This window comes from Pseudochaenichthys georgianus, chromosome 10 (assembly GCF_902827115.2).
Source record: "Pseudochaenichthys georgianus chromosome 10, fPseGeo1.2, whole genome shotgun sequence".
Taxonomy (NCBI): Eukaryota; Metazoa; Chordata; class Actinopteri; order Perciformes; family Channichthyidae; genus Pseudochaenichthys; species Pseudochaenichthys georgianus.
In genome coordinates, this window is record NC_047512.1 from 21,378,626 (window position 1) to 21,391,981 (window position 13,356).

General features: G+C 40.3%; 2 protein-coding genes and 1 long non-coding RNA gene across 3 annotated transcripts in view; 1 reads left to right on the top strand and 2 right to left on the bottom strand.

The window, feature by feature from the left end:
• Nucleotides 1-10,028, bottom strand: part of LOC117454154 (protocadherin alpha-C2-like) — a 190,268-nt gene extending 180,240 nt beyond the window's left edge. The window contains exon 1 of the mRNA XM_034093271.2: nt 7,605-10,028. Coding sequence (XP_033949162.1) covers nt 7,605-9,959 — 2,355 coding nt within the window. The 5' untranslated portion in view covers nt 9,960-10,028. The remainder of the gene's footprint in view (nt 1-7,604) is intronic.
• On the top strand, nt 2,564-5,095 carry LOC117454160 (uncharacterized). Its single transcript, XR_004552959.1, has 4 exons — nt 2,564-2,683; nt 3,031-3,092; nt 4,324-4,389; nt 4,942-5,095. It is a non-coding gene; the product is annotated as an uncharacterized lncRNA (long non-coding RNA).
• An 836-nt stretch (nt 10,029-10,864) lies between the features above and the next one.
• On the bottom strand, nt 10,865-13,273 carry LOC117454158 (protocadherin alpha-7-like). The gene is given in 4 exon segments (XM_071204492.1): nt 10,865-12,114; nt 12,117-12,164; nt 12,167-12,415; nt 12,418-13,273. Coding segments are annotated over 4 exon segments (2,367 nt in total). The 5' UTR covers nt 13,238-13,273.
• Between the last annotated feature and the right edge of the window lie 83 nt (nt 13,274-13,356).

The window sequence follows — 13,356 nt, forward strand, 5'->3', positions numbered from 1 at the left end:
TAAATATACATATTAAATAGCTTCCTGTATTTCCATAAATTGCGCTAAACCGATCATGTATCAAGGCATGAGCAGAGACACGCTCCTGTCAGTATCGAAGTAAAATGTTGTCAGGAGGATGAACCAAACTGCAATGACGAGAATTTCGTGTACTGCTGATTTCTAACTTTTCACTGACACCATGCGACCACTTTTCTCACTGCATAAATGTGAGGCATAAACACTTTGGTCAATGGTATTTTGTTTTTAACCATATCAAAGTTATTCAATACTAAAAGAGAGAAGGCGGCTGCCGAGTCTATAAACATCGACTAAATAAACTCCTTCATCTTCAAGCACCAAGGACAGCGATCTCTTTTCAGTTCGGCAAACACTTTGGATTAAGATAACCTATTATTTTTCCTATCGTTTCGTACACCTGCCATTTTAAATCAACAAGCCTTTCTATAAATAAAAGAAGGTTAATAGGGTGTTATAAGACAAGCTACAAAGTCAACATCATGCTAAAGCGAAATTAATTAAAAAAGGGTCACAAGCATTGTCCATATCATTGCCAAGATAATGCAGAACGTCACGCAGGACATTAACTCAGACATGTTTTGATAGAGTTGATAAAGGCACTGAAAACGTGATTGACTACGATACAAAAAGAAGAAGCATATCCTTATTCAAGTTTACTTCTATGATTATGTCCAAAAAAGTACATATGGTAATAATTGTGAAGGGCAACCAGGAATGCCAACAAACAGTACTACATGTGTTAGCACCATGGACAGAGACACTTCCTCCTGCATTTAGAGGCGTAGGAATACATTACCCTAATTGTTATGGAAAACTGCAGTGACTCATACATCACCAACTATTCAACAACAAGGATAAAGTATGAACAACCAAATGATTTCAGCCAGATAAAACGAAGATGCTGCCTCAAGAGCAGATCCTATATCCTAATCAAAACTGTAAAGTGTACTTAGCACACAGAGCTCACAGCACCTCAAACCATTTTAATCCGGCCCGCCGAATATTGGCACAAAATATTGTCCAAATTATAGTAAAACCGCTTTCAATTTGCCTTGTTCCTGCAATACCCGGCATTTCAGTTGATCCCACTAGATGGCGCACTCTAGACACTATTTGACCTTTGCTGGAGTCTGGTCTATTCAGCTGGCCCCACTCGGCAACCCGGCAAGATCTAAAAACCAAATACGTCAACCAATGGAGGGGGTCGAGATTAACCTGAGCAATAACAGTTCATGGCGAGTACAACGAATACAAGTTGTAACAAGCAGTAGCGCTGCGCAAAGTGACTAGAACGCGACCACACACTTATATAATGTCAGGCAACACTGGCTTAGTGGGATTCTGTTTATTTTGACCATCCGTTCACTGTTATTGACAATTGTGAAGATCGAGGCATGACGTTTTCCTGTTGTTTTGTACTATTGCAGCTATCGGATGGAATCAATACATGGGCTACATGTGGCCATCACAAGTAAAATCATAACGAAAACTACGCCGGTAAAATGTGCTTGTAGAAAACGGTTTATGCCACAATATGATAGCAACAAGTAGTCAAGATAATCTGATTAGCTTCGGTTGCTATGCTAGCATCACATGTAGAATGCCAGATAAACTTTCATAACAGCGTTGTGATGCCAAACAGCGTCAATTCAGACTGAAACACATTCACTGATGGGGGTGGGGGATATTTATCAGCTGCTTGTGTGACAGTCGGACAGTGACTTTACAGCGGCCGCTGCCGTGAGTTAACAGTATAAACGAGCAGCACTGCAGCGGGCGGTAATCCCGTTGAACCACATTAACAATGCACCACGGCACTCTGGAGAAAGGTATACGGTTGGAGAAGTAGTTATTTAATTTATTCTGGTTTCATATGATTAAAAACTACCCGACGCAGTCCTCTATTGATGTTGTTGTGAGCGGTGCTGTGGAGAAAATCAGCGACGTTACGTCATGACGCAAACGATGACGCAATGACGCAATAATTCACCTTTGAACCTAATTCACCTTTGAACCTGCATCTGTAACAATGAGTGGACCAAAAAAAAGAAAAGTCGACAATGAGTGCCGAGTGTTTAATGAGGAGTGGACAGCTAAATATGTTTTCACCGATCTGCTACTGGCCCGGCCCGTCTGTCAAATTTAAAACATATAAATATAAAACTCATAGTGGCCCCTGAGCCAAAAAGTGTGCCCACCCCTGAGCTACAAAATAAAAAATCTAAAAAATGCTGGGTTATTTCTATAAACACATTGCTGGGTTGATTTGGCTGGGTCATAATTATGGGTTATTTGGGTACTGTAAACACACTGGTGGGTTGTTCATGCTGGGTCAAAGGGGTTATTTAGGGCTTCAATTGCAGTTGAACACCTGCCTGGGTTATTTTTAACCCAGAGGTTGCTTTATTCATTTTCCCACTTCTGAATCATTCTGGAACCATCTTTTTGTCATTTCTCACATCAAAACACTGAAAAAACTGATTATGACCCCTTTTAGATGTTACATGTTTTAATCTAGCTTGTTTTAATATGTGCATACCATAGACTGTATATGGTGCATACACAAGCACCAATCCACTTTCCCCTCGGAATCGGAAGGACCGGACTGCCTGCGTAGTTCCGCTGTCGTGAGGTGAACGTTCTCCACGGCTCTCTGTTTTAAGTAAGTAGCTCATTTATAGCCTTGGGTGTATTATATTATACTTAAACCGGTAGCTTTAGCTAACATTAACGCTATCGACTGTGTGTTTTGATAGATTAACATTAGCAACCGTTAACATAGGACTACAGCAGCTAGCTAACTGTTAGCCTACCTAGCATAATTGTGTAGTAATGTTTAAGTAACCTAATTGAAGTGTAACATGCATCATTAACATTATAAGGTAACTTGATACTGCTTTCAAAGTAAATACGTGATCAATTCAATCTTTGTCTTGTTAGATTTTGTTATTAGTTTGTGGCTAATACAAGTTGAATGTTAACTGCCTGTTACTATGCTTTTTTTTGTAGCTTCACCTTCCCCGCTGCCCTGGTTTATATACTGGCCATTCCTACTGTGTTCCTGACCGGCTGTAAGTATGTTTCTTTTTAACTTTTTCTTATCATTGTGGTAATATTAGGACACAACTAAACATGTGAAATCACGTTGGTAAGGGTGCTTTTGGTAACGTTACTCTCTGGCGGCAAGGGGTTAATGTTACCGCAGCTAACGTTCATATAATAATCATAGTTTTATAGGCGCTTTCACACCAGAGTACTTTTCCCCCCGAAATAGGGGGAGGGGGGAGATTTGGTTTCACACCAAAAAGGATCTGGAACTAGTCCCTAGTTCGCGCAAACCTTATTTTCACCCCAGATAGTCCCTGCTAGCGAGTTAGTACTTTCCTGAGGAGGAAATGGTTTGTGGGTGTGTTGGCCCCACTACACCGCAAACAGCTTCACGGCGTATATACTGCCACCCGAAGTCCCTGGCCGGAAGTCCCCCGAGTTGGGGACTGGCTTCTACTGAAGCCTTCAGAGTAAATCGTCAGAAGCGCTGACACCTCCTCGTCACTCCACCGCTCCCATGTATCATTTTGTGTTGCCATAAATTAGTCAGAGATTGTTAATGTGGCCGACACACCCACGAACCTTTTCTCCCCAGGAAAGTACCACCTCTCTAGAAGGACGGTCTGTTTATCGGTACTTGAGACATTTAAAAAATACATGTCATATGTATTATTGCTACTTAAACATTATATTACAGTCTTAGTTTCGCCAACACCGTTTATAATATGCAAAAAGACAAAATGTGTCTATGATGTATTTTCGATCTTTCCAATCCAGACGAGAGAGATCTCTCCCCGTCTGTGTGCGAGGGGGCGGGGAAGTTAACACACATGCGGCTGCTACATGCATGCAACACACATGGTGGAGAGAGAACTAAGCGCTCCGAGGTGTGGTTAAATGTTACCCGTCTTGAGGTGGACAATGCTCTTTGGTCAAAAAACCCGTTCATCATTTCAATCATTTAATGTCATTATACATGGACAATGAAAGAATTTAGAAAAGCTCCTCCCTTCCATCAAGTGCAATAACGGTTGAGCATGTAAGGGCACACAAGCAAGTTGTCTAAACATTTAGCAAAAGTGCACCACATCCAGTGATATTTGGACTATTTAAAAAAAAAAAAAAAAAAGAGTTACATTGTTTGTCACAAAGGAGTTTGTAGGATTTTGAGTCATTGGCCTAACACAAGTTAGTAATCATTGGCAATCAATTACCATTATTATTAGTTTTAATTTCAGCTCTTTTTTATTGCAGGTTTTGCTATCTGATGTTGGTGTGATGTGGAACAGAACCTTACTCACAATACTCCATATTGATGAGGTAAGTTATATATTTCACATGAACGTATGGTGAAATGCCTATTTATTGTACACATCGAGCTGATACAGAGCAACATGATCATACATTTGAAATGGTGTTTCTGTCCAATATTCACTATCTTTTAGCTCTGTTGTTGCTCTCCACCAACTCCTTAGTAAAGTATTTGGCTCTTTAGCTGCTCAATGTTCCGCTTTCTTCACCAGCTATTCTCTAACTCTCTGTTTGATTGTCTGAAGAAAACAGCTGCTGCTGGAATTGGGGTTTTCACTTTATAACTCAACATTTTACCCATTGTCAATTATAAAAAGTATTAGCAAGGTTTAAACAACCATACAGCTTACAAGTCTAGTTTTGATTACTTGCAATTACCTTAGATTAATAGAAATACTGGTTAGAACACACTGTACACCAATACACATCTTATCAAGGACTTGATTAATGAGGAGGTCAACATTAGAATCTATCCTTTAATTATATAGTAGATACAAAATATAATTACACCAATGGCTGAATGTGCTCTTTGTCTTCTGTCATTTTGTTTTTGCAAAACAGATACATGCTGAATTCCAGCGCATAACAACTATCCCACTTGAAACAGCCTTCATGGCACAGTTGGACAGCCATCTACCTCAGCTGACATCTGTCTTCCAGAAGAAGGGAGGAGTTGTTGGCCAGAAACTAGCCAAACATCTGGCGATCTCGCAAAAGGTAAATGTGTGTATACACTGTTTTATACAAATTGTCATATACTCAATGGAGCAATTTTATGAAATGTACATGTCTAGTACCGTATAGAGCCCCATTTGCCTCTCAACAGCCTGGATTACTTGCCAGGTGCAAGAATGCAAGACACATTTCTAAGGAAATCTGATCTTAATAAGGCAATAGTGGCATACCGGGTAGAGAAGCAGGCTTGTGACTGGAAAGGTGCAAATTCAATCCCCAGGTGGGGAAGGTGAAAAAGCAGAACCTGCCTTGAGCAAGTCACTTAATCCTCGGTGGCCAACAGATCAGACTGTGGTTGTACTAGGCAGATTCCAGGTGTGAACTGTGAACAACGGAGCATTGGTCTTGGTGAAAAGCCCTGGATGAGTAGAATTTGTAAACGGTGCTATCGCCCTAACACATTCAGACCTCTGACATTGTAATACATTTAAGTCACAATTCTTTAACATACTTTAGTTAAGGGCAGTCAATTTACATGTATAATAAAGTCATTGTATATATTATATTCTATATTTAGGTTACTACAGGTTGTAAATCTTCTACAATTTATAGACAATTTTGTTATTATTGATGTATTTAGAAATATGTGTAATTTGTTTACACAGGCAACAAGTGATGTTAACCTTAAAAGGGAAGCAATCCTCAAGGCACTTTGCATCCACCTTGGTGACATCTCATTCGGGAGTATATGGTGAGTCATTGTAATTGCATTTGTCAGTCACTGATCTTGTGACTGACAAATGTGTTTTAAGATCCTAGTGTCAGGCATCAATTTTAGATAATTATGTTTTACCTTATAAGGAGCATGAAGGTTGAGAATGTTGATATTCATCAACAGACTAAAGCATTTTAAACCATCAGCTTGGTTCTTTAAACGATGAGGTTGGCTTTATTCATTATTGTTCTTATTGTCCAATGGTAAGACCATAATCAAAAATGTCTTAGTCCATCTGTCCATCCTCTGACTTCTGACACTCAGCACCAAGCTTATTGGTTCCTACGTAAATCTTTAAAAACACCTCACACATATTTAGTTTGATTCAGAAATATATACAATATGACCAGCTTTGTTTTCAGGGATTAATAGGTATGTGAGCAATATTACAAAAAATGTATACGATAACGTATGTCATTAAAATTACATATATTGAATAAATACATGTTTTTTCTATATAGAGGACATCGAAGGAGATGACGTCACCAGAGACCTGCAGAAATCTACCATGGGCATATATGTCATCAACAAGGAGGGTGGAGAACCTGGACATTATGACGATGTTGGGATTTTTGTTGAAGGACTAATCATTCTGGACAACATTGGATCTGTAGCCCGAGCTTGTGCCATCATGCTGGGAGTCATCTATACACTGAACATGGCTTACCCCAAAGAGCTAAGGTACTACTATGAATTCATTCAGAAAGTGCTCTTGCAAATGGATGTTGAAAGGCTTTCCCCCAAAGTCCTTGGCCTGAAGAACAAGATGCATGCTGGACTGTAGGATTTCTTCAGCCGCTCTTGTGAACCGATGCCATTAAAGCATTACAAAAGCACCAGTCACACCTCAAAGGTTGGGAGAAGAATGTGGAAATGTTGATGGACTTGGAAGACATGTTTCATGTATTAATGTGAGGAAGGTTACATCCTCCTCAGCTGTTTAAGTCACTTGCTTCATGTTATGTGAATTTGTATTGTGCTCAAATGCATTGTTCTTTTATAGTGGAAATGGAATGTTGACGATTTTTGCCAAAGCTGTTCAAATTATCAATAAATGCATTTTTTATATACGGTGTGTTTGGAGATAATTCATTACACTATTATTATATTCTATTTAGCCCAACAATATAGTTCATTTCAATCAATAGCTTGGGTCAAATAAACAACCCAGCACATGGGTTACAATTATCCAGCCCAGCACATGGGTTAAGACAACCCAGCACGTGTTCTGTCTATAGTGACTCAGCAGCTGGGTTATGATAGGGTTATTTTTTAACCCAGTAGTTTTAAGAGTGTAGTTTATCCTGATCTATCCGATCTCTATTCAGAAAACACGCATTTTAAAAGGTTTTTCGCCTGCCGTCTTTTCTGCAGACTTGTCACAGCATTAATTCATGGTTTTTACTAACTGGTATCAGTAAGCTATGTTGTTACTTTGGCATCATTTTGAAACGTGTATCACAATTAAATCACGGTAAAATATGTTCATCAGGAATACATTACCCTAATCGTTATGGAAAATGGCGTTGACTCATACATCACCAACTATTCAACAACAAGGATAAAGTATGAAAAAACTAATGATTTCAGCCAGATAAGACAAAGATGCTGCCTCAACTGCAGATCATATATCCAAACAAAACTTTAAAGTGTACATGTTAGACATGATCCAATGTAATTTGAAAATGTTGAAATATAAGCAAATAATCACCATCACATTGACAATGCTACACGTGACGAAAGGACAGGAAGCTGGAATATGTATTTATCTTACCTCTGTAGATGTCCCCCTCCTGTCAGGGAGCACCAGTGTGTTGGCATGGCTGCCCGGGACTATAGTAGATCCTATACTCATTCTGGGTCCAACTAACATGTAGCGCTTGTCTCCAGATCTGTACTGGATGCTGTGACACAGTGTCCCATCATAGTTAGTCTCTTGTAGATATTTAGAAGTACAGTCTGTGGACTTAGAGCACTGCATTGCAATCAGCACGATGATGCTGATGAGAAAAAGTGTTGAGACTGAGCCCAAAGTTATCATCAGGTAAAAAGTCACGTTATTATCCTCATCATCCTTTGATGCACTTTTAACATCAGCAGCAGCAAAAGCCTCTCTGGGCTCCACAAGTTTAACAACCACAGTAGCTGTTGCTGACAGGGACACGTTGCCATTGTCTTTCACCAGGATGAGCAGTTTATGCTCAGCCTCGTCTGTCTCTGTGAATGAGCGAAGTGTTCTGATCTGTCCTGTATAGCGGTCCAAACCAAAGAGACTGTGGGCAGTAACTTCCTGCAGTGAGAACAGTAACCAGCCGTTATATCCTATATCAGCGTCATAGGCTCTGACTTTAGTCACCAAGTGTCCTGCGTTCACATTGCGGGGAATCTCCTCCACACCTTCAGCAGAACCGTTAGAGCTGACCGGATACAGGATGACTGGAGCATTGTCGTTCTGATCCAGAATGAACACGTGCACTGTGACGTTGCTGCTTAGCGACGGAGTTCCAGAATCTGTGGCGACAACTTGGAACTGGAACGTTTTCAGAGTCTCAAAGTCAAAGCTTTTTAGCGCCAAAATATCTCCAGTTTCAGAGTTGATATTTAAAAATGAAGTCACTTTTTTCCCTTCACCATCTCTGAGAATATGATAAGTTATAAGTGCATTATCGTTCTCATCACGATCAAAGGCTTTAACAGAAAACACAGAGGTGCCTGGCTCATTGGCTTCAGTGATATAGAAAGTATATGGACTCAGTGAAAACTCTGGACTGTTGTCATTCACATCTGAAACCACTACATGTATTGTCTTCTCAGATGATAATGGAGGTTCTCCAGCATCTTTTGCAGTTATTGTCAGGACATATTGTGACTGTTTCTCTCTATCCAGGGGGGATTTGGTCACCAATGAAAACATGTTGTCTTGTAAGGATGGAGTTAAAGCAAAAGGAGCATCCTCAACTATGGAGCAAATCACTTTTCCATTGAGACCAGAGTCCAAGTCATTTACACTGATAAGGGCTACTGTTGTCCCAGGTCTTGAATCTTCAGGGATAGAGTTTGAAAAGGAGGTAACTTCAATCTCAGGAGAGTTATCATTCACGTCAACTATCTTTATGACGACACTTTTTTGTGTAGCCAGTGGAGCAGGACCTTTATCTGTTGCTTGAACTTCAATTTCATATCGGTCCTTATCCTCGTAGTTTATTAAACCTTTAACAATTATCTCCCCTGTTGATTGGTTAATTTCAAATAGCTTAAAGAATTTACGATTTACGCTGTTAGTAAATGAGTAAACTACTTCCCCATTTGGCCCTTCGTCTAAATCAGTTGCATTGACTTGTATGACTGTTGTACCTATTGGTGCATTTTCATCTATCATCACAGAATAAACTTCTTTGTAGAAAACAGGCGCATTATCATTAACATCTAGAACATTCACTACAATATTCATAGTTCCAGATTTCGGAGGTTTCCCTCCATCCAGTGCAGTCAGTACTAATGAATGGCTTCCTTTAGTTTCTCTGTCTAAAGATTTCTGAATAACCAATATTGGTATTTTGCCATCGGCTCCTTTATCCTTAATTTCCAAACGGAAATGATCGTTGTCATTAAGCTTATAGTGTTGCACGGAGAAAGGCCCACTGTCTGGATCTCGCGAGGCTTTAAGCTGAATGCGCACTCCCGGTATTACAGACTCTGAAATCCCCAACGTTGTTTCTTGCTCTGGGAAACTAGGAAAATGATCATTTATATCCAGCACTTCCACACCAACATAATGCACTTCCAGTGGGTTTTCCAGCACGGTCTTCAGATTCATTAAACACGTACTGCTCTGCGCGCACACCTCCTCTCTGTCAATCTTCCGGCTCACATACAGGACACCATCGTTTTGATTCACGTGGAAAAGCGGATCCGCATTACTGGAAACAATCCGATACTTCCTGTCTTTCAGTGTGCTTTTATCTAATCCCAGATCTTTCGCTATATTTCCAACCACAGTTCCTTCGTTAACTTCCTCCGAGATTGAATATCGTAATTGTGCCGATGTTACGCTCCACAAAAGCACAGCAACCACGCAGCCGATCCAATGTCTTCTCGCCATTCTTGCCGCGCATCCTCTTTGTTCCATGATTAAAAACAAAAATGGTAAGGATTCCTCACAGGGCTAGTAACCGTCTTGTAAAAATATAGATCAACACATCCGGGTATGCAAATATTCACTCCGTTAAAAACATGTTAACACACGGGGCAATGTGTATAAATGCGGCAGCCAGCCGCCAAGCAGAATTGCAGTATCCAACTGAGAGCACTAAAAAGAGGTGGATCCAACGCCCAGTAACGACAAGTTAAAAACGTTATTTTTATGACACACTGACACCATGCGATATGCTTGCTCACTACAAGGAAATCAACGTTTATGTACCTTTTGTGATAGCGAAATGAAAACATTTTTGTATAATGATTGACTTTACCCTGAGTAGTGTTTTTAACTACATCACATAATGCGATGCCTTAACCAGATTTAACAATAAACGCATTCATTCCTCTAAAACAAATGAATGATGCAGATTATGTTTAAAAAATGTTTGATATATCTATAAATTGGTTTGATATTTTGCACAGTGTATTAGCAGGTATCAGACCAGCAGATACACTTTAAAGCACCGTGGAGCAGAGAGGCAGTTATGATTCGTCCGGTCATATGTGTACATGTACAATACATTGAAGAAGCCTTGTAACCTCGAATCACACATTAGTCCAAGTGAAGGTAATGTTGTTTGAAGCATCAAAGTAGCCTATGTTGTAGTTGTATGTGTTTGTCAGAATATGGAAAAAAGCAGGAGACTACAAACTGACAAACAGAGGATAAGCATATCTCACCCCATAATGACACTTGTTGATAACAGCTTTTCACTTCAGGTTAAACAGTTTAATAAAAATAGCAGCTGAATACTCAAATATACAAAACAAATATTCTTCAAATACTTATATGCCTATCAAACTGCACAAGTGCTGTATATAATTTAGAGTTTTTCAATTACGAATTAACGAACAACGCTGCCAGTAGAAACATGCCACGGTTTTTTCAAATAATTGTCTTACCTCTGTAGATGTCCCCCTCCGGTCAGGGAGCACCAGTGTGTTGGCATGGCTGCCCGGGACTATAGTAGATCCTATACTCATTCTGGGTCCAACTAACATGTAGCGCTTGTCTCCAGATCTGTACTGGATGCTGTGACACAGTGTCCCATCATAGTTAGTCTCTTGTAGATATTTAGAAGTATAGTCTGTGGACTTAGAGCACTGCATTGCAATCAGCACGATGATGCTGATGAGAAAAAGTGTTGAGACTGAGCCCAAAGTTATCATCAGGTAAAAAGTCACGTTATTATCCTCATCATCCTTTGATGCACTTTTAACATCAGCAGCAGCAAAAGCCTCTCTGGGCTCCACAAGTTTAACAACCACAGTAGCTGTTGCTGACAGGGACACATTGCCATTGTCTTTCACCAGTATGAGCAGTTTATGCTCAGCCTCGTCTGTCTCTGTGAATGAGCGAAGTGTTCTGATCTGTCCTGTATAGCGGTCCAAACCAAAGAGACTGTGGGCAGTAACTTCCTGCAGTGAGAACAGTAACCAGCCGTTATATCCTATATCAGCGTCATAGGCTCTGACTTTAGTCACCAAGTGTCCTGCGTTCACATTGCGGGGAATCTCCTCCACACCTTCAGCAGAACCGTTAGAGCTGACCGGATACAGGATGACTGGAGCGTTGTCGTTCTGATCCAGAATGAACACGTGCACTGTGACGTTGCTGCTTAGCGACGGAGCTCCAGAATCTGTGGCGACAACTTGGAACTGGAACGTTTTCAGAGTCTCAAAGTCAAAGCTTTTTAGCGCTGATATATCTCCAGTTTCACTATTTATATTTAGAAATGAGGTAAATAACTGCTCTGCCCCTCTGTCTCTTACTATGTAATATGAAATGAGAGCATTATTACCGTCATCTTCATCACTGGCTGTCACGGATAAAACAGACCCTCCTGGGTTGTTGTTCTCAGTTATGTAGAAGGTATATGGGTTATTTGTAAACACTGGGCTGTTGTCATTTACATCTGACACAACAATGTTTATATTTGTTTCCGATGATAAGGATGGTTCCCCTGCGTCTTTACATACAATTCCAACGTTATATTGCGATTCCTTCTCTCGATCCAAAAGCATTTTAGTTACAAGTGAATACATGTTGTTTTGTAAAGATGGAGTGAGCATAACAGGAAGATCTGGCTAATGTAGCACATCACTTTCCCGTTGAGACCAGAGTCCGAATCTTAACACTTATCAAGGCTACTGTTGTTCCTGGTTTTGAATCTTCAGGGAGATCACGCGAAAAAGATGTCACTTCCATCTCTGGTGCATTGTCGTTTAAGTCCACAATATTTATAATAACGCTTTTTTCTGTAGCAAGTGTAGCTGCACCTTTGTCGGATGCCTGAATATCAATCTCATATCTGCTACATTCTTCATAATCTATGGCCCCTGACACAGAAATAACTCCAGTCATATAATTCAAATCAAACGTGCACGTGCCCGTGCATCCACGTCTTTTCCAAATGAATATATAACTTCACCATTTAAACCTTCATCCAAATCTGTTGCATTAACTTGAATCACATTTTTTCCTAGAGGAGAATTTTCTTTTAGCTGAGCAGTGTATGACTCATTGGTGAAAACGGGGGGGTTATCATTGACATCGGACACATGAACAATTATTGTCATGTTTCCGGATCGCGGAGGTTTACCTCCATCAATGGCTGTCAGAAGTAACGTAAGGGTCTTGACAGACTCTCTATCAAGTGCTTTTTGAAGAATCAAACCAGGTGTTTTGCGGTCCTCACCACGATCTTTCACTTCCAAACGAAAATGTTCGTTCTGACTCAATTTATACTGCTGAACGGATAATGAACCACTATCAGCATCACGAGCAGCTTGTAACTGAAATCTAGTTCCAGGTAATGCAGATTCAGAAATCTCTATCTTATTTTCATGTTCGGGAAAGCATGGCGAGTGGTCGTTTACATCCAGAATCTCCACTGCAACATAGTGCACCTCCAGTGGGTTTTCTAGCACGGTTTTTAAGTCGATTACACAAACCTTGCTACGGTCACACACTTCCTCTCTGTCAATGATTTGGTTTACATACAAGATCCCATCGTCTTGATTCACTCGAAAAGGAGGCTCCGTGGAGCCGTAGACAATACGGTACCCCCTCTCTTTCAGTGTGCTCTTGTCAACACCTAAATCCTTGGCGATATTTCCCACTGCTGTTCCTATTTTCACTTCCTCGGAGATGGAATATCGAAATTGTCCTGACGCTCCGCTCCAAAACGTAACCAAAACCGTCATGAAAGCAAGCCACTTTGTCCGCTCTCTCCATGTCTGGCGTCGTCTTTGTTCCATCATAAATGATTTTTTTAAAATAAAAACAGCTTTCTAAGAGCTTCACTTGTATTCTGTCATACAAT